We start from the raw sequence: 26,835 nt of genomic DNA on the forward strand, positions 1-26,835 counted from the left end.
TTTCTGTTCCTTCCCAATAACGTTATTTAGTTTCACAGTTCAGCAGGTTAATTTTTAAGCAGGCTGAGAACAAGCATTTATACCCTGACTACTGTTCACAGTTTTCAATACATGCTGGTTAAATAGGTCAAGCTTCTGCTATCAGTTTGTTTAAAGGTTCCTTTTTGTCTGACACTGGGTGTTTCACAGCAGTGATTATCAAACAAGATTTGACACCAAGCCACATAAGGAGAAATTAGGACAGATAAGCATAACATTAGCCCAAGTGGTAGGTTTTAAGGTGCATCCCTCATAAGGGGGCAGAGAAAGACAGGGAATTCCAAAGTTCAGGGCCCATTTAGCTGAAGACATGGCAGTGACTGATAGATTAATGGAATCTGGGATGCTCAAGAGGCCAGGATTGGAGGAGCTCAGATACTGGGGAGGGCTGTGGAGCTGGAGGAAAATATGACCTAGGGATACATGAGGTCAGGAAGGTGATAAAACAACTCTACTACTCTGTGGTTTGATGATGATGCGAGATTGAATGGGAGAAGATAATGTTGCTTTGTTAGGTACAGTATTAAATGATTATTTGTTATGGATTATATTGCTGTTTGTGGAAGCTTGCTGTGCTCATATTGGCAGCCAAGTTTCCTAGAGTTCGGCAGTAACTATACTTCAAAAGTACTTCATCAGCTGTAAAGAACTTTGGCACATCCTGATGTTGTGATAGGTGTTATAGAAATGTAATCTCTTTCTTTGTTTCCTTTTTTAAACTTCGCTTGGTGCAAGCACTTTTAATTTTGTTCAGTTATCTGCAGAGTAATGAGATCAGATTCTGTCCTGTTCATTATTTCTGATCATCTCACCTTGATGCTGAGGTTTGTGAACACACAGGAGACAGAACAGAGTCTTTTGGGACTCCTGAGACTGACTAAGGCATCGGAGCAGAAAAGTTAAAGATGGATTGGAAAGCCACAATAATATATCCTTGTGTGACTCGGTGTCAAATTTTGTTTGATAGTGCTGCAGTCAAGCAGCTTGGGATGTTTCACCATGTTAAGGGTATTATTTAAATGCTAGCTATTGAACTAGACAGGTGAAGGAGAATGGCAAAGAAAAACAAGCTTGTGATAGATTCAACATTATTTCTAACTGGGGATTTGATCTTCAATTTCTTTTCTCTTTCTGCAAGGAAGGAGATTAGTAACAGCATCCAGGTTCCTGATTAACAAGTCGTGTGAACTCGGAGATATGAAACAGTACAAGATGGAATCGGCCACACAGTTGAAACTCATCAGCAGAGGCCCAAAATGGTAACGCTCAAAAAACTTCGTCAGCAAATTGTTAGGAACTAGAGATAGTTTTAAGTAAGTTATATGTGTATTTGGCTGCGTTAGGAATAAGCTGTATAAGTTTAATTTATATTTTTTTCTGTTTGTGGGTTAGAAGGCTTTTTATTTCACTTTAGAATGTGCCTGCAAGTCTGTGGGTTTGTTTGTATACCTGAATTCTAATGAGGTTATATGATCCTTGAAGTGGAGAGCTGTGTTTCAAGGGGGTTAGTGGTTTAGGAAAGTGAAATCAAAGTAGGGAAAAAACTGTGCTATTGCCTAGCAACAAGGGGCCCCACACAGAGATACAGGGAGAAACAGAAAAGCAGTTTGAGTTCAGTTGGTCCCAGGAAGATAGTTAAATCAAGGAATAAGAACAGGAATCAATCCTGTTGGAAGTGAAAGCAAGGAGCAGAAGGAAAGTCTCCAAATTAAAGAGAAAAGCTGCAGGAAGCAGATTTAAAGCAAAATAGGCTTGCAAGAAGTAAGAAGATCCAAGGAAACAGCCAAAGATGGGTGAATCCTAACTACGGGGCTTGTGAAGCGGTGGCATGACTGAGTATCTGAGAGAGTGCATGGAAGGCGAAGCTTGAATGCACTTGGTGATCCACAGGAGAGGAACATCAAAAGAAGAGGTTGCAACCCTGGAACTGGATCTTTGTTGAAGACGTTCAAGTGAAAGCATATCTTGGGAGGAAATTCCAAGGTGAGTCCTTTGAGAGTGGAGATTGGAAACCCTTGTGTGAAGGCGGAGTTCCGTGAGATCAGTTGCCTCACGGTGTGACGAACATCTGGGGGAGTCGATGAGAGATCCATAGCATCTGCTTTGGGTGTCACCTGACAGTGTGGTGTGTCCGACCACAGGTCAGCTATGGTTTACATGGATGGTGTGTTCACTGTGAACATTAGAGTATAAGATAGATTTTGTAGCTTGTGTTATCCTTATGAACCTGTATATATCTGTAAAGGTATTGTTGTGGGTGAAGGAATAATGTAATATAGTTCATTTTTTCCTGTTCAATAAATATTGTTTTCTTTAGTTAAAAGTTCATCAGCAGACTCCCGTGACTCTGTTCAGTAGCCACCCTCTATGTTGCTAAACAAAAATTAAAGATTAGGATCCAACAAGCCAGGTTCCACCCCAGGATCTGACTTGTCTAGTATTAACATCAGCTGGGATCATAACAAAACTTATAGTGATACTCGAACATGGTCCAGATCATCAGGAGAGTGTGATAAAGGAGCAAAGCAAACCAGGAAAACGATGATGGATGCAGACGCCATTTTTCTTATTTGTCATTTCTGATGTCTTTGAAGAATATGGTTCTTGTCAATACTTTATGGAAAGAGTATAGAAATAAAATCAAAAGGAGGAAGAACCCAATAGAGAACTTATAAATATTTAAATATCTGTCCTCCGACTGCATAGGATAATGTTCGAAACCAAGATGTCATTCTCATTGTCTTTACTGAGAACCTGGGAGTGTATGTAAAAGCCGCAGACAGGAATCTCCTTGATCCAGATGAGAACACTGATGAACACTGCAGCCTCCCTGATGTGTAAGAATTTAAAACTCAGAGGGTAGGCCACAGCAAGGCACCGAATAATGGAGATGAAGCAATGGAAACCAACGCTGATGTAGGTATTCTGGTAGAGATGCTGACCAATGAGCTTACAGAGTCCTCGGGATAAGGTCCAGTCATTGTGCTGCAGCATATACTGAACCCAGAAGGGCAAGGAAATGAGGTGCAACAGATCTGAGATGGTCAGATTACAGAGATAGATTCCCAGCTCGTTCCTCTGTCTGATCTGCAGGTAGCTGTGATACAGAAACATGAGATTATTCGGGAGGCCGATGATGAAGACAGCAATGTAGACCGTGGGAAACAGGATTTGGTGATTACAGTGGTTGATAGAACAGTTGGTCATCATTCAACGCAATACTGAAATTTCCTTTTCTAATAAATAATCTTTTCCAGTTCCTGAGGACTGTGTCCGTGTGTGGTTATGGTGCTTGTTTGTTAATTCTTTTTTGTTAAAATATTTGCCCTTGCAGGAAGGAATTTATCCAACAATAGAATCATTGAGCTGAACAGCACAGGAAGAAGAGAAGGTAGATTTGTGTCTCCAAAGCAGCTCTCATGACCCAGAATGTCTCAAAGCTCCCCACGATCAATAAAATACATTTTGAAGTACAACATTGTTTTACAGGAGCCAATTTGCACACAGCAAGCTCCCAAAAACAGCATTTCGGTAATGACCAGATAATATATTTTCATAATGTTGGTTGAGAGAAAAATGTTGATCCAGGCCACAGGGGAGAATACTGCAATCTGACCATTTCAGACCTCTTGTAGCTCATCTGTTTACCCTTGTGGATCCAAGTGAGATTCAGTTGCATATATCATCAAACCTTTTGGCACAGAATGAGGCTATTCGGCCCATTGTGCCTGTGGTTTTTGAAAGAGCTATCCAATTAGACCCACTCCCCTCTGCTTTTCTTCCATAGTCCTGCAAATTTCTCCTTTTGAATATTTATCCATTTCCCTTTTGGAAGTTACTATTGATTCTGCTTCTACCTCCCTTTTAGGCAGTGCACTTGAGTTTAGAACAATTCACTGCATAAAAATTCTTCTAATCTCCCCTCTGGTTTTTGGCAATTTGCCTTAAATCTGTACCCTCACATTAACCACCCTTCTGTCACTGGAAATTGGTTCTCTATATTTACTCTGTCAAAATCGTTCATATTTCAAACACCTCAATGAAATCTTCCCTTATTCCTGTGTACTCTAAAGAGAACCACACCAACCTCTCTCTCAATATGTGTAAAAAAAATATATTAACCAGTGAAAGAAATCAGTTGCTTGTAGTCTATAAGGAGCAGCACCAATGCCTGTACTCTGACTGATTGATTGAATTGTACACCTTGAAGTTAGCCATCCCTTTTAATTTATCAGAGTTGTTTTATTTGGGCAAGTGTGAAGTTTACTCTCCGGTTTACACTGGGTGCGATAGAACTGAGACTGGGCTGGAGGGAGTGCGGTTACAGGAAAAGTTTGGACTTGTGAATGTAAACAAGGCAACGTGAGCTGCAAAGCCCATGAGATCAAAGGCAGAGAAACAAGGAAGACAATCAATGCCAACATCTTTACGTCTCAAACCATACTCACATTGTGTTTAATGTGGATCCCATTGCAGTCACTATACTGAAACCTCTATAAGGCACTGAACTCTATGGAGCACATAGAGGCATTGGAAAAGGCGCAAAACTGCATTTGCCAGGATGAAACCAGGACTGAGAGGTTATACCGATCAAGAGGGACTGAACAGTTTGAGGTATTTTCTCTGGAAAGGACAAGGCTGAGAGTTGTCATTAAGATTAGGAAAGGGTTTGGTAGGGTAGACATAACGAAAATGTTTCTACCTGTGGGTATGGCCAGAACTAGGAACCATCAATATAAGATAGTTACTAATAAATCCAATCAGGAATTCAGGAGGAACCAGAGAATGGTTAGAATGTGGAACTCACTACCACAAGGGATTGTTGAGGTTAGTATTAAAGGTGTATGTAAGGGGAAGATAGATAAACACATGAAGAAGAAAGGAACAGCAGGATATGTTGACAGGGTGAGATGAAGAAGTGGGGAGCTGTAGCATAAGAGTGTTCAGCATAACATGGGATAATTTGGCATTGGAGAACAGTACCGCCCACAGTGTGATTGCAGGTGTCACATGACAGTCGCCTGCGAGTAGACCAAGTTAGGATATGGAGCAGACGTGATCAAGAGACTTGCTTAGAAATCAGCATGGACTTAGCTTATAGTCTGGGCTGCACTTTGTATGTATTGACGTATAGATCTGTGTTGCTAATTAACAGTCACTGTGAAATCTTACAAGCTTCTGAACCTCTTCGTGAGACCTATTTACAACAGAAGGAGGCTCATGTGAAGCATAAACAATGATATGAACTATTTGGGCTGAATGGCTTGTTTCTGTGTTGCAAGACTTTATGGGCTGGATCTTCCTGTCCCATCACAGAGTTTACCCATGTCAGGCAGGATTTCAAAATTCTGGGATTCGTGCATGCCTTCCAGCCACAGCAATTTTGAACAGTGCTGGATAAGGATGCGGGTTGTGAACCCGCAAGCAATTGCCCCGTTGTTGCTGACTCCTTTGCAGAGGTGGGCATTTCAGACCCACCCAAAATTTTCATAGAGTCAGGTCAGCTTTTCAAGAGGACTTGGTTCACACCAGCTCAAAGGTGCCATGCATCATGGAAGATCCCAGTTCTGATATTGGGAACATTTGATGTTTAAGTTCAAAAGGTGTTGTCAACTTCACATGGCACGATGCAATGTTGTTTAATAAGTTATCTGTGGTTTTGATACAGTGATTGATGAGAGGGGTTTGTTTTGAAAAGGTAAGTGACCATTAAATTAACTCACTTTGTGAAGGTGGGAAAGTCTTCCGATGCTTTGGAGTACATTATTCCCTGGATTAAGTGCTCTTCTGCATTGGACAATAGCAAAATTTAGAATTGACTGTGACAATTGTCTCCCTTGGTTTCACTTTTTCTTTCAATTTCAGCTCAGCCATCTCTTTGCTTCATAAACTTGACCAATGTCTGAGCTTTTCAAATTACAACTCAGCCATCTATCTGATGATTTCAAAACTTGGCCAGATGGCTGAGCTCTTTGAAGTTCAGCTCAGCCATCTGCTTCACTTTTTCAAAGCTGTGACAGATGGCTGTGCCTCAGGCTGATTTCAAAGGCTTTAATTTATTCAGCTCTAGAGGCTTTGCTTATGTAGTTGTTGACTGGAAATCTCATTAATGGTTGGCTGAGTTTCAAACCCAACAATGGATTTAGCTCAGCAGGAGTTGTTGTCACAGATCCCAAGGGAAATATCAACATGGTTGTGTTGACAATTTTTGCAGTCTAATAAGATTATATTTAAGATGATTTCAAATGACTATTTGTTTATCTTGACAGAGTTATGAGATCGTTAAGTAGATTTTGAATGTTGTTTGTTTATCTTGACAGTTTTATGATCTCTCAATAAGATTATGATTTTTGTCATATGTATGTTGAATGACTATTTATATTGATAGTTTTATGAGCATCTGAAATTCTTACCAGTGTTATTATATGGTTTATGAGTTCTGGGTGGACACCGGGTAAGTGGGTATTGGGGCTCATATGGGGATATGGAGGGAGAATAGGATTTGGGGTACTGAGAAGGTAATTTCCTTCACTTCTGGCTTCAAGGTTGCTGATTCTAAATTCTATCTGTCTCCCAGTGTTTGATCAGTTACCTCAGTAACTACCAGCCTATGACCCGCATAATACTTCTGGCTGGTTTTTTTTCAATTTGGAAATGGGAATTGAGAGTCTGGCAATTCCCTGACACCATGTTCCTGACTTTAATGGAGAGCAGAACTAGGTGAGATGTAAAACTAGGGGCATACAACTCTATAAACAACCTTTCTTAAAGTAACTCAAACATCTCCATTCTTCTTCATTTACTTTGTCTCTCTCTGCCCCTTTGTGCCCAACACTTGATTTTCTCCCCTGGTTTCTTGAGATATAGGAAAAAATGGAATACCTGCCTCTCCAGCAATCATATTGGCTATTTCCAACAGATAGCTGCATCAGTTCCCAAATCTCCGTCTTGGCTGAATTGAGCAATTTGAAGTTTGCCAGTTCTTTACTTTTGTTACAGTTGGTAAGTTTTATTTCCTTTGATTTGTACTATATCACATTCACAAGTGTTAATGGGTCAGTTAGAATTGCTGACGAGAAACCTGTACAAGACTCTATGTAATATAAGGGTCTGGTACATATAGGTTTGAAGTGGGACAGAGTACAGTACTGCCCACACAGCGATGTAAGAGAATACATGTCTCACACCTAGCGGTCAGTCTAGTGTTGGACAGATCAGTGTATACAAGCAAACATGGAGCCCACTCCTAACTTGAACCTTTAAGTGTATATATGTGCATAGTTCTTGCAGTTAATAAATACATACAGTTAAACTACTTTAGACTACAAAGGCTTCATTAAATCTACCAAATGATAACCAACTCCCTACAATGGTTCAAGCAATATTTGCCATCTATATTTGATCAGATTGGTGAAAAGACATCCACAGCCAAAATCACATGTACATCCTGCTTTTGTTCTGCAATATTCACAATCCAAAGATCAATTTGTTCAAATAAGAAGCATATTGGACTTGTCATGAAGCCATTAATGTAGATAATATCATTTGAAATTATTTTTTTTAAAATAGAGGTTTAGTCCGTGGGTGTGCTTGAGTGTGTGTTAACTGGATTACAGCCAACTATCCTGGATGCTTTGATGTTTAGTAGTTTTGAGATGTAAACATAGAGGTAGAGGACATTTGCATTTTGTTGAATAGAGCATTCAAAGACTGGGGCTGAAATCTTGCACCGAGCTAGGAGAGACCAATCAATGTTTATATTACTAATAAAGTTGGGTCTATGAAAAGGGTTTTTTTGTTAGAAGAGGTGGAGTTCAAAGAGCATGATGGTACAATGAGAATTTGTATTCAAAGGGGCGTGCCAGGTATAACAGAAAGCGGTTGTGTGTATGCAGGGCAGAGGCATGTAACATCAAAGCTGCTGTAAACCTACAACTATTGGCAAAGGAACCAAAGTAAAAGGAACCTCATTTTGAATTTGTAAGGTGTAAGTGCTTTGCCTGGTGTCTGCTTAAAGTCTTTGGGTTGTTGTTGCCTTAGTGGAGATTAGTTTGGGAATTTGTTAAAAAATTATGAATGACTGAATGAAGGAGAATGGTAAAGAAAAACGAGCTTGAGGACAGGCTCAGAATTATTTGAAACTGGGCATTTCATATTCAGTTTGTTTTCTCGTTCTGCAAGAAATGAGATTTGTAACAGAATCCAGGAACCTGGTTAACCAGCCGTGTGAACTCTGAGATATAAAGCAGTACAAGATGGGATCAGCCCCACAGTTTAAACTCATCAGCAGAACTCCAAAATGGTAAAGCTCAAAAACATTGTCAGCAAATTTACATTCATACTCAAATATTGTTTGAATCATCAGGAGAATGTGATAAGGAGCAAAGCAAACCAGGAAAATGATGATGTATGCAGAAACCAATTTGTTTATTCTTAATTTCCTCTCTCCTTGAAGCCCATGGACATTATGGACAACAGTCAGCACTTTATAGTAAGCGTAAATGAATAAAATCAAAGGGAGCAAGAACCCAATAGAGAGCTTGTGAATATTTAAATACCTGCCCTCCGACAGCATAGGATAATGTTCGAAACACAAGGTGTCATTCTCATTGTCTTTACTGAGAACCTGGGAGCGTATGTAAAAGCCACAGACAGGAATCTCCTTGATCCAGATGAGAGCACTGATGAACACTGCAGCCTTCCTGGTGTGTAAGAATTTAAATCTCAGAGGGTAGGCCACAGCGAGGAAGCGATTAATGGAGATGGAGCAGAGGAAGCCAATGCTGATGTAGATATTCTGGTAGAGGAGCAGACCACTGAGTATGCAGAGTGCCCGGGAGTGGACCCAGTCATCGTGCTGCAGCATATACTGAACCCAGAAGGGCAAGGAAATGAGGTACAACAGGTCTGAGATGGTCAGATTACAGAGATAAATACCCAGCTCATTCCTCTGTCTGATCTGCAGGTAGCTGTGATACAGTGACAGGAGATTAGTCGGGAGTCCGATGATGAAGACAGCAATGTAGACCGTGGGAAACAGGATTTGGTGGATACTGTGGTCGATAGAACAGTTGGTCATCGTTCAACACAAAATTGGAACTTCCTTTTGTAATAAATATTCTTTTATCAGTTCTTGAGGACTGTGTCTGTGTGTGGTTATGATGCTTGTTTATTAAGTCTTCTTTATTGAAAATTTTTCCCCTGCAGGAAGGAATTCATCCAACAATAGAATCATTGAACTGAACAGCACAGGCAGAAGAGAAAGTAGATTTGTATCTCTAAAGCATCTCTCATGCCCCAGAATGTCTCAAAGCTCCTCACCATCAATAAAATACATTCTGAAGTACAACATTGTTAGTACAGGAACCAATTTGCACACAGCAAGCTCCCAAAAACAGCATGTCAGTAATGACCAGATAATACATTTTGATTATGCTGGTTGAGCAAGAAATGTTGATCCAGGCCATTGAGGAGAATACTGCAATTTGATAACTTTAGACCTCTTGTAGCTCTTTTGTTTACCATTGTGGATCCAAGTGAGATTCAGTTGCATAAATCATCGAATCTTACAGCATAGAATGAGGCTATTCAGCCCATTACGCCTGTGGTTTTGAGAGAGCTATCCAATTAGACCCACTCCTCTCTGCTTTTCTCCCATAGTCCTGCAAATTACTCCTTTTGTGTATTTATCCATTTCCCTTTTGGAGGTTACTATTGATTCTGCTTCTACCACACTTGCAGTTAGCACATTTCATTTCAGAACAATTCACTGCATAAAAATTCCCCACTGGTTTTTGTCAATTAGCCTTACATCTGTATCCTCACTTTAACCTCACTTCTGTCACTGGAAATAGTTCCTTGATATTTACACTGTTAAAATCGCTCATATTTCAAACACATCTATGAAATCTCCTCTTGTCCTTCTGTGCTCTAAAGAGAACCACACCAGCTTCTCTCTCAATATATGTAAAAACAAAACATACTAACCAGTAAAAGAAATCAGTTGCTTGTAGTCCATAAGGAGCAACACCAATGGCTGTACTCTGAATGATTGATTGAATTGTACACCTTGAAGTTTGCCGTCTCTTTTAGCTTGTTAGAGTTGGGTTCCACTGATGTTTTCTCCCTTAGGTTTACACTGGGTGCGATAGAACTGAGACTGGGCTGGAGGAAGTGCAGTTACAACTCGAGGCAGGAAAAGGCTGGACTTGTGAATGCAAGCAAGGCAACATGAGCTGCAAAGTGCCCGTGGTCAAAGGCAGAGAAACCACGGAGACAATCAATTCCAATGTCTTGATGTCTCAAGCAATGCTCACCTCCTGTGTTCAATGAGGAGCCCTTTGCAGTCACTATACTGAAAACATTACAATGCACTGTGCTCCATGGAGCACATCGAGGCATTGGAGAAGGTGCAAAATTACATTTACCAGGAAGATACCAGGAATGAGAGGTTATTCCAATCAGGAAGGACTAAGCATTTTGTGGTATTTCCTCAAGAAAAGACAAGGCTGAGAGGAAAGACAACCTCATCCAAAACCACATGTACTTCCTATTTTTGTTCTGCAATGTTCACAATCTGAAGATCAATTTGTTCAAAGAAGAAGCATATTGCATTTGAAACGTTCACTCAGTTTTTCTCTCCACAGAAGCTGCCAGACGTGCTGGGAATTTCCAGGACTTTGGGGTTTTATGTCAGATGGGCTGCATCTGCAGCATTGTGCTTTTATTTTCTGTGTAATGACTTATTTTAACATCATCGATTTATAATCAGGGACTTCTGGAGTTGCTGTGCCACGTTTCTTTCAGCTGTTGGTCAACATTTCATTACATCACGAGTCTGTTCTGCTATTCAGTGAGATCATGAGATCATGGCTGATCCGTATCCCAACTTCATCCACCCGCCTTGGCTCCATATCCTTTCATAACACTGGCTAATAGCTCTGTCAATCTGAGGAGAATCATTGTGAATTGAGCTAGAATTTATTGCTTTGTGTGGGACAGAGTTCCAAACTTCTACCAGCCTTGGCGAAGACGTATTTGCTTCATCTCTCCTGATTGGTCTGGCTCTGGCCTTGTGGTTATCTCCTACTTTACCCACCCACAGACAATCTGTCTATGTCGCCTATCGATTTCCTTCAAAATCCTTAAAGACTCCGTAAAATTTCTCCTTAACCTTTTCTAATGCAGGGAATGCAAGTCTAGTTTATGTAAATCGTGCTCAATTTACAGGCCTGTCTAAAAACAGGGTTGTTATCAAAGTGTCCCTGTGTAAATAGAATCTGCCAGATGTTGCAACGTAGCGGATATGTTTTCTATTGGTGAAATCCAAACTCGGAAGCTCTTGAGATGTGAGGCTTGTGGATGGGATGATCCTCTGCTCTAAATGCCGACAACTGATAAATTTTCACCAGACCCTGTGCCTGGTTCCCCACCAACTTCCACCCATGAGCTTCTCCAGTGTCTACGCACTGGCATCAGTTAGGTGCCAGTCTCTGCTCAGTCATTTAGTTCACAACAGTCTCCACAGAACCATGTTGTGCCCTCCTTAGTGACCCCCAGGTGATGATCGTTGGCCCTATGCTGACTGTATTGCTCCCTGTTCCCGTCCCCACTGTACCCACTCCCCAGCTGTACATTACCTCTGATTAGCTGGCACAGAGTGTGAGTGTTGGTGCACTGGGGTTGACAGTCCTTACCACGTTGTGTAGCCTGGATATGTAAGAGCAGTGACTGAAAACATTGCAACAATTTCCTGTCTATTTCTTTGTAAAAGTTGGCAGAGCTGAGAGAGTGATCTAGTTAAGCATGGAACTCATTTTGCTCCAAGAGTTGAGTTAATCTCTCCTTCCTTTTGCACTCCAGAGGCAGTGACTACATACATGAAAATGTCTAAGTGAAAGAGAGAAGGCTCTTAACATGTAGATGTGGTGGGTTCATTGGAGCTTGTTAACTGATCTACTATTGTATATGGACCTGCTGAGTGAGTGAGCCAATGTCTCCTTGCAGTTAACACTGGCAGCAGCACCAATGCCCTCTGGCCCATGTGTTAACCCCATTTCTGGGCATTATGACCGAGACAATTATTTTCTGCCCATATTAATTTTTCCTGTGTAATTTCAGTTAACCTGGTTAGATTATTTTCAGTGCTTTTTATACTTTTGTCTTTGCGAAAGGTTTTCTCTGTCTGAGCCTCTCTGATTAATATTAATAGATCTGACATTCTATCTAGAGAATGAATCAAATGGTGAGACTCTGTAGATTCATGGGGCTGAATTTTCTGTTTGTCCCGGCGTGCGTCCCGATGTCACCGCCCGTCATTCCGATCTTGCATTCGGCGGGAGTCCACTGCGCGCCTGTTGAACTGTCAAAGGCCTGTTAAGGCCATTGTTAAACTAATTAAACAATTTGACAGGGTTGCCTGTCCAACCTTAAGGTTGACGGGCAGATGAAGAGCACAGGCAGCCTTCGCATCCATGGGCGGGATGAGGTTTCATCAAGGATTTATTAAGTTAATAAATATTTATGAAACATTTGATAAACATGTCCCAGCTCACAGGACACTGTCACATGGGGGGACATGTGTAAATAATTTTTAACTTTTTTTATTTTGAGGTTTGAACTTGAAATTAATCTCTCTGGGGCACGGAGTTGCCTCAGGGAGATTTCTGTGCTCTTTTGTGCGCATGCGTGAAACAGCACAGGCCCTAACTACCCCTCTACCCCACCCCCCTCCCCCCCGCCACCCGCACAGGTAACGCTGAGCGCTACCAGGCGCGCGTCACCCTGGGCAGGCCTTAATTGGCCCGCCCATGTAAAATGGCAGCGCACAGCCAATCGCAGGCGGCAATCGGCTCCAAGCCTGCCAGCGCCCGCTCTTGACCAGCCCACCCGCCCGACAGGAGAAGATTCTCCCCTGGAGTCCTGCTTGTTGTAGGGTGTTGGTTACAGTTTGGTAGGTCTAAAGAAGCCTTTGTAGTCAGATGTAGGTTAGAAAATATCCTGGTCAGAAAATAGGAAATATTGTGGCGTTCTGTTCACCTGCTTGGGATTTTGATCATTATTTGAATTCAATATGCCAACAACAATATCAATAACTTGTACTTCTATAGCACTTCTCATGAGCAAAGCGTCCAAAGTTTAAACCTTTTTCCTCTAAAACACTCTCTCAGTATTACAGACCATCTTGACCTGCGAATTACAACAGAACAAACTGATGACTCACTCAAAACATTGTTCTATTTAATAGAGTTAGCTTATTTGTATGCACAATTACAGATTCAAAACAGATGAGGCAAATGGAAATTAATGAACTTTCAAATCTGCTTTGTTATTCTACTCCCAGCAAGTTAATACTTCTAAAATATATAGCACCAGGATGCTCAAATATGTCACCAGCATTAGTTATACAATCACCCTAATGTGGGTAGCTCATGTTGATTGCAGGTCTGCTTCCATCCCGATGTCAGGAATCTTCCCGTTGACTGCAGGAAAGCTCTCTGGTGTTTCTAATCTCTTACACCCAGTTTTAGAGGTAGACCTGAGTTGTCTCACTGACAGAGCTATACTACCCTATGGATTTCTGCTTAAAACACAATGTCCAACTATATGATGAGCTCTTTGGTGCGACCATAGGGTTTGAACCCACCTCAAATTTGTCAGTCTTTCTCTATCTTTCAGTAATTTCCCTATCACAAAAAGTACAGTATTTGTTCATTTTCCCTCACACCATTTTCTATTCTGTCATTTAATACTTATTTACAAACAACGTACCCAAGAATGTTTGATATGAAATGAGAATTGTAAATCTAAGCTGTTTGAAAATGTATTGATATATTGAAGTACCTTGGAGTTTCACATACTGCTTTCAAAGAAATTAAACAGTATTGCACTTTATATAACATCAAATTGGAACTGTTATGTAATTTATCTCAATACATTTTATTAAAAAGTTTCTAATCTCTTACACCCATTTTTAAAGGTAGACATGAGTTGTCTCACTGAGAGAGCCATATTGCCCTATGAACCTCTGCTTAAAACACCATCTCCAATTATATGATCAGCTCTTTGTTGAAACCATATGGTTTGAACCCACCCCAAATTTGTCTCTTTCTCTAATTATCTTTCAGTAACTTTCCCATCACATGAAGCCCCTTGCAATCCAGATAAATCTGTTCGTAGATGTGGTCAACAGTACACTCATACTATCACAAAACTGTTGAAGCCGTTTATAACCGCAGCCCTGAGTTGGTAAATTCTGCTGGTAAATGCTGTCAAGTTCCCAACACTTTTCAGAGTGGGGAGTGTGTCTCAATGCACACAAAGTACTCACTGGGTAGACTGTAGCTAAACCTCAACAAAAACAGAATTACCTGGAAAAACTCAGCAGGTCTGGCAGCATTGGCGGAGAAGAAAAGAGTTGACGTTTTGAGTCCTCATGACCCTTCAGGTTCTGTTGAAGGGTCATGAGGACTCGAAACGTCAACTCTTTTCTTGTCTGCCGAAGCTGCCAGACCTGCTGAGTTTTTCCAGCTAATTCTGTTTTTGTTTTGGATTTCCAGCATCCGAAATTTTTTTGTTTTTATCTCTGTAGCTAAACCTCGCTTGAGGATTGTGTGGTTGGACTTTATCAGAGAGGTGTCAGTCCCTCCAGCTGTCAGAATAGGGAGCTTCATACTCAGTGTTGCACCATTGTTTGACTCCCCATCACCTTGTCTATCTCACTATGTGTAGTAGAGACATTAATATTGAGGGGAGTCCAACCAGGATTTAAATGTTTCAATAATTTCATGACAAACACCTCAGGAACGACAATGGAATGATCTTGGGATGAGGCAGCAAGGGAGGGGTGAAAATGTTTCGAGAGAACACAAAACGTACAATAGCAAATTAGCAGCCTCACTGCTATTTCGACCCCAAAATCTAGACCAATAATCTCTCCTTCTGTGACTTGGTGTCAAATTTTGTTTGATAATGCTGCAGTGAAGCGGCTTGGGAAGGGAGAATGGTAAAGAAAAACGAGCTTGAGGACAGGCTCGGAATTATTTTAAACTAGGCATTTCATCTTCAGTTTGTTTTCTCGTTCTGCAAGGAATGAGATTTGTAACAGGATCCAGGAACCTGGTTAACCAGCCATGTGAATTCTGAGATATAAAGCAGTACAAGATGGGATCAGCCACACAGTTTAAGCTCATCAGCAGAACTCCAAAATGGTAAAGCTCAAAAACATTGTCAGCAAATTTACATTCGTACTCGAATATTGTTCGAATCATCAGGAGAATGTGATAAGGAGCAAAGCAAACCAGGAAAATGATGATGGATGCAGACACCAATTTTTTTATTCTTAATTTCCTCTCTCCTTGAAGCCCACGGACCTTATGGACAACAGTCAGCACTTTATAGTAAGCGTAAATGAATAAAATCAAAGGGATGAAGAACCCAATAGAGAGCTTGTAAATATTTAAATATCTATCCTCTGACTGCATAGGATAATGTTCGAAACACAAGGTGTCATTCTCGTTGTCTTTACTGAGAACCTGGGAGTGTATGTAAAAGCCGCAAGCAGGAATCTCCTTGATCCAGATGAGAACACTGATGAACACTGCAGCCTTCCTGGTGTGTAAGAATTTAAATTTCAGAGGGCAGGCCACAACAAGGAAGCGATTAATGGAGATGAAGCAGAGGAAGCCAATGCTGATGTAGATATTCTGGTAGAGGAGCAGACCACTGAGTATGCAGAGTGCCCGGGAGTGGACCCAGTCATCGTGCTGCAGCATATACTGAACCCAGAAAGGCAAGGAAATGAGATACAACAGGTCTGAGATGGTCAGATTACAGAGATAGACTCCCAGCTCGTTCCTCTGTCTGATCTGCAGGTAGCTGTGATACAGGGACAGGAGATTAGTTGGGAGGCCAATGATGAAGACAGCAATGTAGACCGTGGGAAACAGGATTTGGTGGATACTGTGGTCGATAGAACAGTTGGTCATCATTCAACACAATACTGGAACTTTTCATCAGGTAAGTATATTTCTCACACTACTCTGAGATGCAGCTTTTGTGATTTCAAACCATTTAATATAATTTTATTTTTCATTCTTTTTTGCTGAAACTTGTCTTCCTAAGGTAAAAGCAGAGAGGTTATGAAACAATATAGTTATGGAACTTTAATACACGAAAGGAGGCCATTTGGCCCGTTGTTTCAGTGTTAGCTCTCTAAAGGATTTATCCAGTCTGTCCCCTACACCTGCCCATTCCCCCATACTATTTCCATTTTTAAAATATATTTATATTTCTTACATTTCTGGCATTTTTGTGTTCAAGTCTCAGCCTTCTGACTCTCTGCTGGGAGGTTCGATGCCTCACTAACAACGCTCTGAGTTATAAATACTCTTAATGTCTCCATTCATGCAATTTTTCCATTATTCATTCTTGAATGTGGCTATTGCTTGCAGGGACAGCACTTACTGCCCATCCCTAATTGTCAGTGAGAAGGTGGTGACGAGCTGCTTTCTTGAACCGCTGCAGTCTATCCGGTGAAGGTACACGCATCAGTGCTGTTAGAGAGGGAGACCAGGATTTTGACAGTGAGGGAATGGCAATGTATTTCCAAATCAGGATGGTGACTGAATTGGAGGAGAATGTGCAGGCAGTGATGTTCACATGCACCTGCTGCCCTGGCCCTTCTAGATCAAGCTTGTCCAACCCACTGCCCACAGCCACAATCTGGCCCAACATGCCTCTCTATCAGGCCTGCAGACTGCCCCCTGCTGTAAATACAGGTAAGTGGAAGTGACAGATATGCAAGAAGCTACTCCTAAAATCACTAGCCATTTCTCTCCAGCGTTTGCTGCTGATTGGCTCACCAGATCACTTCAGAGGAACAGTCTGTAATTGGAGCAGCAGTGACCAGTGTAAAGGTGAGTGGCCATGGTACGCTCTCTCTCCATGTTTGTCTGTACTCTCTATCTCACCCGCCCACCCAGGCACTGCCCCTAAAGGATCACAGTGGTCAAGATGGTGGAGCGGGCAGGGGAGGCCACAAGAAACAGCAGTCGTAGCAACAGTGCCCACCCAGCTCCCCCCAGGGCAGAAGGAGTCTCAGAGAGGGCGGAATGAGAATGTTCATTTTGGCACCTTCATAACTACCCTAAGTTCCTTCTCAGCGGCAAAATGTCCAAACCTCGCAGGCCTGGGGGTGTAGTGACTGAGTGTGTGTGTGTGTGCCTGCCTGCATGCATATGTGTGTATGAGAGAGAGTGAATGTGTGTATTGGTGTGTACGTGTATGTGTGTGTGTGTGTGTGTGTACGTGTGTGTGTGTGTGTGTGTGTGTGTGTATGTGTGTGTGTGTATGTGTGTTTTTGTGTGTGTGTGTATGTGTGTGTTTGTGTGTGTGTGTATGTATGTGTGTGTGTGTGTGTGTACATGTGTGTGTGTGTGTATGTGTGTGTGTCTGTGTGTGCGTGTGCACATGTGTGTGTGTGTGTGTGCATGTGTGTGTGTGCACGTGTGTGTGTGTACGTGTGTGTATGTATGTGTGTGTGTGTGTGTGTAAATGTATAAGAGGTCGAACCCTGAGACTGTGAGTGAGCTGGGCACACATGCCTTTCCCCTCTTCCTCCTTCCTCACCTGAAACCTATCAAAAAAGCAGGCCAGAAGAGGAGGACACCCCCGACTGAAAGGCACCGCATTTCCAACCCTGACTTTTGAATGAATCCTGCCAAGGCCAGCTCAGAATTTGTGCCATCAGAGGTGAACACAAGGTCAGTGTTAGTTAAAACCAACTCCTTAGCTTGGCCCAGTCCCCTCCCCCTTCCCTGGTGACCAGTGCTTGGAGCCAAATCTCTCTCCTCCTGGCTCTGCTTCCTAAGCAAAGAAGGCAAAAAAGGTTTTATCAGTTAGCCTTGCTGCTTGGCACTTTGTAATGGTCTGTCTTATTAATTACTTCTTTTTAATTATCAATTTATTGCTTTGACATTGTCTTGTTTCTAAATTAACGTTCAATGTTGTGCCGGACCTCATTTTTCCAAAATTTGCCCCTTTGAGTGAGAAAAAAATTGATATCTGACTCCTCACTTGAAAAGGTCGGATACCCCTGTTCTAGCTGGTAAATGTCCGGCTTTGGGTGGTGTGAAGACATGTCAAGGTACAGTGCGCCCTGTGGATGGTGCACACTCCTGTCGCAAAGCACCAGTGGTGGATCACTATGTTAATGAATATCATGCCAGATCAAATGGGCTGAATGTTTTTTATTCATTCAATAGGATGTGGGCTTCGCTGCCTGGGACTATTGCCCATCCCAAATTGTCCTTGAGGAGTTGGTGGTGAGCTGTCTTTTTGAACCGCTGCAGTCCATGTGGTGTAGGTACACCCACAGTGCTGTTAGGGAGGGAGTTCCAGTGATTGATCCAGTGGCAGTGCAGGAATGGCGATATATTTCCAAGTCAGGGAGGTGAGTGACTTGGAGGAGAGCTTCCAGGTGGTGGTGTTCCCATGTGTCTGCTACCCTTGTCCTTCTAGATGGTAGCAGTCATAGTGTTTAGAAGGTGCTGTCTAAGGAGCCTTGGTGAGTTCTTGCAATGCATCTTGTAGATGGTACACACTGCTGCCACTGTTTGTCGGTGGTGGAGGGAGTGAATGTTTGTGGGAGGGATGCCAATCAAGCGGGCTGCTTTGTCCTGGATATTGTGAAGCTTCTTGAGTGTCGTGGGTGCTGCACTCATCCAGGCAAGGGGAGAGTGTTCCATCACACTCCTGACTTGTGCCTTGTAGATGGTGGGCAGGCTTTGGGGAATCAGGAGGTGAGTTACTTGCCACAGGATTCCTAGCCTCGCACCTGCTCTTATAGCCATGGTATTTATATGGCTAATGTATAGGAAATATCTTTTTCTTTCCCTTAGTATTACTTAAAAGCAGGCTTATGGGGACTGTGGTGTGTGTCTGTGTGTGTGTGTGTGTGTGTGTGTGTGACTTATTTAATTAAACTAAAGATGGTCAGGCTGCAAGGTTTGAATCATCAAAGGTGTTAAAGTGTAAAAGCAGGCATTTTGAAATGGAGATGGGTGGGCTAAGATGATGAAGTCCCATTAGATGCGGTATGAATGAAATTTGCATGTGTAAATAAGTTGAGAGGTTGTTTGATTTTCAAAGGGACATGATAAGATAATTTACAACTGGCAAAATTCATAAGGCAAAGTTACTAAGTTTATTTTCCTAAAAGTGCCGCCCATAACAAATATTTTTATATTCTGGGAAAAGGAACTTCCAAAGCAAGGGTGAAACAATGGGATTTATAGATCAAAAAGGAGAAAATATATTGAAAGAAAGATGGAAAGCTGTATGGGGTGGCCGTGTGAGATCTTGGAAAGATGGACTGTGTGAAACAGACCTGTGAAAAACAGCCTCTAACCACCCCAGAGAAGTGTTGGCTTGTTTCAGGGAAAAGGTTTTGTTAAAAGCCTTGAGATTCCAGTATTGAGTGAGAGGGAGAGAGAAGCTGTGAAATACCTCCCTTAAAGGAACAGTGGATGCTTTGTGGTAATATTACTAGATGTTTTATAGATTAAGAATGTAGTTGGATTGTTGCTGAAAAGGGTGTTTATTTGGAAGTCTAGTTAAGGAGAAATATTTTTGGGAACTGTTATAAGGCTACATTTAACTTTGTAATTGTAATCTTGAGTGTTTAACTTTTTATTTTCATTTGTTAATACATGTTTTAATTTAATCGTTATAATCTCCAAAGGTGGTAGTGGACTCTACTGACTTTAATGCACAATAATTTCCATAATAAATATAAATTAGTAAATTGTTGTGATAGCTTGGCCAAATATCCCTTTGGGATTTGGTCTGTCTAGCAAATACCACCTGCCATATCACAACACTAGTCCTGTTCAGTTTCTGCTCAATGGTAACCCCCAGGATGTTGATAGGGGGGGTATTCAGCAATGGTAATTGCCATTGAATGTCAAGAGGCTTTCACTAAATTCTCTCTAGTCAGAGATTGTTATTGCCTGACACTTGTGTGACACAAATATTACTTTTCATTTGTCAGCCCAAGCCTGGATATTGTCCAGGTCTTGCTGCATTTGGACATGGACTGTTTCAGTATCTGAGGAGTCACGAATGGTGCTGAACATTGTGTAATCTCCAGCAAACATTGATTAAGCAGCTGAAGATGGTTGGGCCTAGGACACTAGGACACTGAGGATCTCCTGTTGTTATGTCCTGGTGCTGAGATGACTGGCCTCCAACAACCACAACCATCTTCCTTTGTGCTAGGTATGGGTCAAACCAGTGGAGAGTTTTCTCCCTGATTCTCATTAATTCCAGTTTTGCTACACTTGATCAAATGCTGCCTTGATGTCAAGGGCAGTCACGCTTACCTCACCTCGGGAGTTCAACTCTTTGATGTTTGAACCAGGGCTGTAATGAGGTCAGGAGCTGAGTGGCCCTGGCGGGACTCCAACTGAGCATTAGTGTGCAGGTTATTGCTAAGCAAGTGCCACTTGATGGCACTGTTGATGACCCCTTCCATCACTTTACTCATGATCGAAAGTAGACTGGGGTGGGGGGGGAGGTGGTGTAGAGAAAATATATTTATTACCAATATTACTGTGGGATGCTGTGAAGCAGGTTTGTGGGGCTGTAGTGTGTGTGTGTGTGCGCAAGTGAATAATTTAATTAGACTGAAGACAGTCAGATTGCAAGAATTAAATCATTAGACACATTTGAAGTGTTGATGAACGAACTAAGATGGGATACCAATAGATACAGCATGAATAGAACTCAGGAGATAACTGAGGAGTGAGTTTTAGTTATTGAATTTCAAAGAGAGAAGAAAGGAAGCTTTACAACTGGCAGAGATCATAGCTAAATAAATAATGCAAAGTTATTGAGTTTATTTTTCCTGAACATAGTGGCCATAAAGACAACATGAAAGATGTTTCGATTCAGAGAAAGATAACTTTCAAAAGAAAGTTAAGAATAATGAGCAAAGGTGAGAGGGGAAAAATATACTTAAGGAAAGATTGAAAGCTGTATGCTGTGCGAGTACAGTCCTGTGAAGAAAGCAGATTCTAGCCACCCCTGAGAAATGTCTGGTTCTTCCAGAAAGCAAGGTTTTGTTACAAGCCTTGTATTTCCCTTGTTGAGTGAGAGGGAGGGAGAAGCCTGTGAAATACATCCCTTTTGGAAGTGTATGCCTTGAGGTAATATTATTGGATGTTGTATTGATTAAGAATCTATAGGGACTGTTGCCTAGAGAAGGGTGTTTATTTGTGAGCCTAACTAAGTAGAAATCTTGTGAGAAATGTTATAAGACTAAATTTAACTGTGTAACTGCAATTTTGTGTGTTTAAAGTTACTTGTCTTTGGTAATAAATGTTTTAATATTTAAAATCCCCAAAAGTGGTAGTGGAATCTTTACTTCTGACTTCAGTACACATAACTTCTCGTAATAAATGCAAATTGCAAAATCATTGTGATAGCCTGACCAAGTTTCCCTTTGGGATTTGGTTAGCCCAGCAAATACCACCTGCCATATCATAACAGGCATTAATGGGCTGGATTGGATTTGTCCTGCTTTTTGCATACAGAATATACCTAGGCAATTTTCCACATTACCGGGTAGATGCCAGTGTTGTAGTTGCACTGGAACTGCTTGGCTAGGGATGTGGCAAGTTCTGGTGCACAAGTCTTCAGTTCTATTGCTGGAATATTGTCAGGTCCCATAGCCTTTGCAGTATCCAGTGCCTTCAGACATTTCTTGATATCAAGTGGAGTGAATTGACTGAAGACTGGCATATGTGCTGCTGGGGACCTCTGGAGGAAGCCGAGATGGAGAATGTTGCAAATGCTTCTGCCCTATCTTTTGCACTAATGTGCTGGGCTCCCCCATCATTAAGGATGGGGATATTTGTGGAGCCTCCTCCTCCAGTGAGCTGTTTAATTATCCACTGCCATTCACGACTGTGGAACTTAGATCTGATCTGTTGGTTTCTATAATCTTAGCTCCATCTATCACTTGCTATTTATGCTGTTTGGCATGTAAGTAGCCCTATGTTGTAGCTTCACCAGGTTGCCACCTCATTTTTAGCTATGCCTGGTGCTGCTCCTGGCATGCCCTCCTGCACTCTTCATTGAACCACGGTTGATCCCCATGGTGGTAATGGTAGAGTGGAGGATATGCTGGGCCATGAGGCTACAGGTTGTGTTTGAGTAAAATTCTGCTGCTGATGGCCCACAGCACCTCATAGTCACCCAGTCTCTAGTTGCTAGATTTATTAGAAATCTATCCCATTTATCATGGTGGTAGGGCCACATAACAGGATGGAGGATATCCTCAATGTGAAGATGGGACTTTGTTTCCACAAGGAATCTGTGGTACTCCAGCAACAATACCACTACACCATCACCTCCCCCATTGTCCATAGTTCTGGAATGTCCATGCCTTATCCCCCACCCTGCCCCACTCACCTATTACCTCTGTCCTTGCCCATTTCTCTCAGCTCGTTCGCTCAGGATATCTAATCCTTGTCATTCAATCTCTTCCGGGCCTCACCCCTCCCTTTCTCACCATCTTTCTGCAACGCAACCCTAGCGCCGACTGAACTCGCCGTTCCTCCGATTGTGACATTTTGTGTACTCACCACCACTGGGAGCTCCGCTTTCAGATGTTAAGCTCCTCAACTCTTTGAATTCCTTCCCTAAAACCCTCTGTCTGCCTTCATTGACTTTATGGAGAGTAAAACCAGGTGAAATGTTAAACCAGGGTTGTACAAAACTCCACCCGGTCAATTTCCCGCTGGTTGGGTTAGGGGGAAACCGACGCCTCTGCAGTTTACTAACTTCTATAAAGAAACTTTTTAAAAGTCACTCAAACATTATTTCTCCATTTACTTTGTCTTCTCTCTGTCCCTTTGTGCCCAGCACGGGATTTCCTCCCCATAGCTTCTCGAGATATAAAAAAAAAGGAACACTTACCTGTCCAAAAATTGAGCGATTTGACGAATTCCGAATCTTAATGTTACAGTCGGTAAGTTTTATCTCCTTCGATTTGCATTGGTGGCATTCACAAGTGTTATTGGGTCAGGGAGAACTGCTAAGGGGAAAAGCCGCATGAAGCGGGAAGCGATCTTTTCCTCTAAACTTTGGGGAGTCTGAAAGACATCTACATCGGAAAGCACGCACACCTCCCCGTGTTCATTCTGCAATGTTCGCGATTTTAAGGTCAATTTGTGGAGCTGGCAAAGGGAAATTCCTCTTAACATTCCAGCACCTCAACCCCTCAGTGCAGGGGGATCCCGTGTTATCCGCTGCAATCAACACAATGAGAAACAGAGAGAAATTTTCAAGCAAACCTGATTCATACCTTGTACCACCCCCTGACTGGGCAAGAGCAGACTTGCCACCTGAAAACAAGGAGATGGGCAAGAAAATACCTGTAGCAGGAATTTGAATGTCTTTCACGTTAAGAATGTTGTTTTGGCTAACAGAATCGTTTTTATATTTCACAATTAATAGAGCTTGCATCTTATTAAAAATGTAATACTTGGATTTTCAGTCCAGGTCATCACTTCCCCCAAATATTCCTCAACTCAACTAAACTGTGGCCCCTGCCCCGGTTCATGGATGTCTTGTCCCGGTATATTGGAAACTTTCAGTCAATACTTTTAAATATTCAAATATTTAAATGGCTGCTGAAAATCCAGTTATCTTTGGCATTTTGAGCTTCAGATAGTCCTGAGTCTCAAGCAAATACCTAACTAAATATGGACATTGACTGCCATCTGGGGAATTCACATCCTTTGTTTAAGGATGGATTATCAACAAAGGAACTATAGAATTCCAGCCAGCCTGTGTCTCTGTTTCACCCTGGACAAAAGGCAACATCAAAACTCAATGTCTGTAAGATTGTTTTTTATTCATTCACAGGATGTGGGCTTCACTGGTTAGGCCAGCAATTATTGCCCATCCCTTGTTGCCCTTGAGAAGGCAATGGTGAGCTCCCTTCTTGAACCGCTGCAGTCTATGTGGTGTAGGTACACCCAAAATGCTGTTAGGAAGGAGTTCCAGGATTTTGACCCAGTGACAGTGAAGGAATGTTAATATATTTCCAAGTCAGGTGGTAAATGATTTGGAGGGGAACTTCCAGGTAGCAGTGTTCCCATCTATCTGCTGCCCTTGTCCTTCTAGATGGTAGTGGACATGGGTTTGGAAGGTGCTGTCGAAGGAGCCTTGGTGAATTTCTGCAGTGCATCTTGTAGGTGATACACACTGCTGTTACTGTGTATCGGTGGTGGAGGGAGTGAACATTTGTGGGTGTGGTGATAATTATGCTGACTGCTTTGTCCTAGATGTGTCAAGCTTCTTGAGTTGTGTGGGAGCTGCACTCATCCAGGCAAGTGGGGAGTATTCCATCACATTCCTGACTTTTGCCAATAGATGGTGGACAGGCTTTGGGGAGTCAGGAGATGAGTTACTCATCGCAGGATTCCTAGCCTCTGACCTGCTCTTGTAGCCACAGTATTTATATAGCTAGTCCAGTTCAGTTTCTAGTCAATGTTAACACTCCAGTATGTTGATAGTAGGAGATTCAGTGATGGTAATGCCACTGAACATCAAGGGGGGCAATGGTTAGACTCTCTCTTGTTGGAGATGGTCATTGCCTGACACTTGTGTGGCGTGACTGTCACCTGCCACTTGTCAGCCCAAGCCTTGCTATTGTCCAGGGCTTACTGCATTTGGACATGGGCTGCTTCAGTGTCTGATGGGTTGTGAATGGTGCTGAACATTGTGCAATCATCAGCGAACATCCCCACTTCTGACCTTATAAGGGAATGAAGGTCGTTGATGAAGAAGCTGAAGATGGTTGGGCCAAGGACACTACCCTGAGGAACACCTGCAGTGATGTCCTGGAGCTGAGATGACTGACCTCCAACAACCACAACCATCTTCCTTTGTGCTAGGTATCACTCCAACCAGTGGAGAGTTTTCCCCCTGATTCCCATTGATTTCAGTTTTGCGAGGGCTCCTTGATGCCACATTCAGTCAAATGCAGCCTTGATGTCAAGGGATAAACATAAACAATTCTATGTTTATGCAGGAGGAGGCCATTTGGCCCTTTGAGCCTGCTCCACCATTCATTATGATCATGGTCATCCAACTCAATAGCCTTCTCCCGCTTTCTCCCATACCCTTTGATCCCTTTCGCCCCAAGAGCTACATCTAACTCCTTCTTGAAAACATACAATGTTTTGGTGTTAACTACTTTCTGTGGTAACAAATTCCACAGGCTCGCCACTCTCTGGGTGAAGAAATTTTTCCTCATCTCCGTTCTAAATGGTCTACCCCGTATCCTCAGACTGTGACCCCTGATTCTGGACTCCACCACCATTGGGAACATCCTTCTTGCATCTAACCTATCTAGCCCTGTTGGAACTTTATAGGTTTCTATGAGATCCCCCTCATTCTTCTGAACTCCAACAAACATAATCCTAACCGATTCAATCTCTCCTCATATATCCGTCTCACCATCCCAGGAATCAGTCGGGTAAACCTTCGCTGCACTCCCCCTATAGCAAGTACATCCTTCCTCAAATAGGGAGACCAAAACTGCACACAATATTCCAGGTGTGGTCTCACCAAGGCCCTGTACAATTGCATCAAGACATCCCTGTTCATGTACTCGAATCCCCTGGCTATGAAGTAACGTTTCCCAATTCATCATAGTCAACTGGCACCTCATACCATCGTAGTTTCCTTATTAAGATTCAGGACCCTGGTCTCAGAATCAACTACGTCACTCTCCATCTTGATGAAGAATTCCAACTTATTATGATCGCTCATCCCCAAGGGTCCTTGCACAACTAGATTGCCAATTATTCCTTTCTCATTACCCAATATCCAGTCTAGGATGACCTGTTCTCTGGTTGCTTCCTCAACTTATTAGTCCAGAAAAATACCCAATATACACTACATGAATTCCCCCTCTACGGTATTGTTACTAATTTGATTTGCCCAATCTATATGTATATTAAAGTCATCTATTACAGATGTTCCATAATTGCACGTGTCTCTAATTTCCTGTTTAATGCCATTCCCAACATCACCACTACAGTTTGGAGGGGTTTATATACAACCCCCACTAATGTTTTTAGCCCCTTATTGTTTCTCAGCTCTACCCATACAGATTCCACATTGTCGGAGCTAACAACTTTCCTCACTATTGTATTAATTTCCTCTTTAACCAGCAATGCAACTCCACCGCCTTTTCCTTTTTGTCTGTGCTTCCTAAATACTGAATACCTCTGGATGTTCAGTTCCCATCCCAGGTCACACTGCAGCCACGTCTCCGTAATCCCGACTATATCATACCTGCTTACATCTATTTGCATGGTTAATTCATCCACTTTATTGTGAATGCTCCTCGCGTTAAGGCACAAAGCGTTAAGGCTTGTCTTTTTAACATTACTTGTCCCGTTCCCACTATTTTTCACTGAGGCCCTGTTTGATTCTTGCCCTTGATTTCTCTGCCTATCATTTTTCTTATTCCCCTTTCTATCTTTTGTTCTTGTCCTTGATTCCCGTTCCTCTGACTCCTTGCATAGGTTCCCATCCCTCTGCTATTTTAGTTTAAATTCTCCCCAACCACTCGAGCAAATATCCCCCCTAGGACATCAGTCCCGATACTGACCAAGTGTAACCCGTCCAGTTTGTACTGGTCCCACCTCCCCCAGAACCGGTCCCAATCTCCCAGGAATCTGAAACCCTCCCCCTCACACCACCTCTTCAGCTATG

General features: G+C 42.2%; 2 protein-coding genes and 1 pseudogene across 2 annotated transcripts; all 3 read right to left on the minus strand.

The window, feature by feature from the left end:
- Positions 1-2,605: 2,605 nt before the first annotated feature.
- LOC121292369 lies at positions 2,606-3,246 on the minus strand (annotated as a pseudogene).
- Positions 3,247-8,170: 4,924 nt separating this feature from the next.
- Positions 8,171-9,229, minus strand: LOC121292370 (ovarian cancer G-protein coupled receptor 1-like). Its single transcript, XM_041214222.1, has one exon. It carries the CDS (start codon positions 9,116-9,118, stop codon positions 8,171-8,173), a length of 948 nt encoding a protein of 315 aa, XP_041070156.1. The 5' UTR covers positions 9,119-9,229.
- Positions 9,230-14,536: 5,307 nt separating this feature from the next.
- Positions 14,537-23,408, minus strand: LOC121292759 (ovarian cancer G-protein coupled receptor 1-like). Its single transcript, XM_041215114.1, has 2 exons — positions 23,020-23,408; positions 14,537-16,156 (listed from the first exon to the last, which is right to left on the minus strand). The coding sequence occupies exon 2, from the start codon at positions 16,026-16,028 to the stop codon at positions 15,078-15,080; it is 951 nt and encodes a 316-aa protein (XP_041071048.1). The 5' UTR covers positions 16,029-16,156; positions 23,020-23,408; the 3' UTR covers positions 14,537-15,077.
- Between the last annotated feature and the right edge of the window lie 3,427 nt (positions 23,409-26,835).

The sequence above is a fragment of the Carcharodon carcharias genome, chromosome 20 (assembly GCF_017639515.1).
Source record: "Carcharodon carcharias isolate sCarCar2 chromosome 20, sCarCar2.pri, whole genome shotgun sequence".
Classification (NCBI taxonomy): domain Eukaryota; kingdom Metazoa; phylum Chordata; class Chondrichthyes; order Lamniformes; family Lamnidae; genus Carcharodon; species Carcharodon carcharias.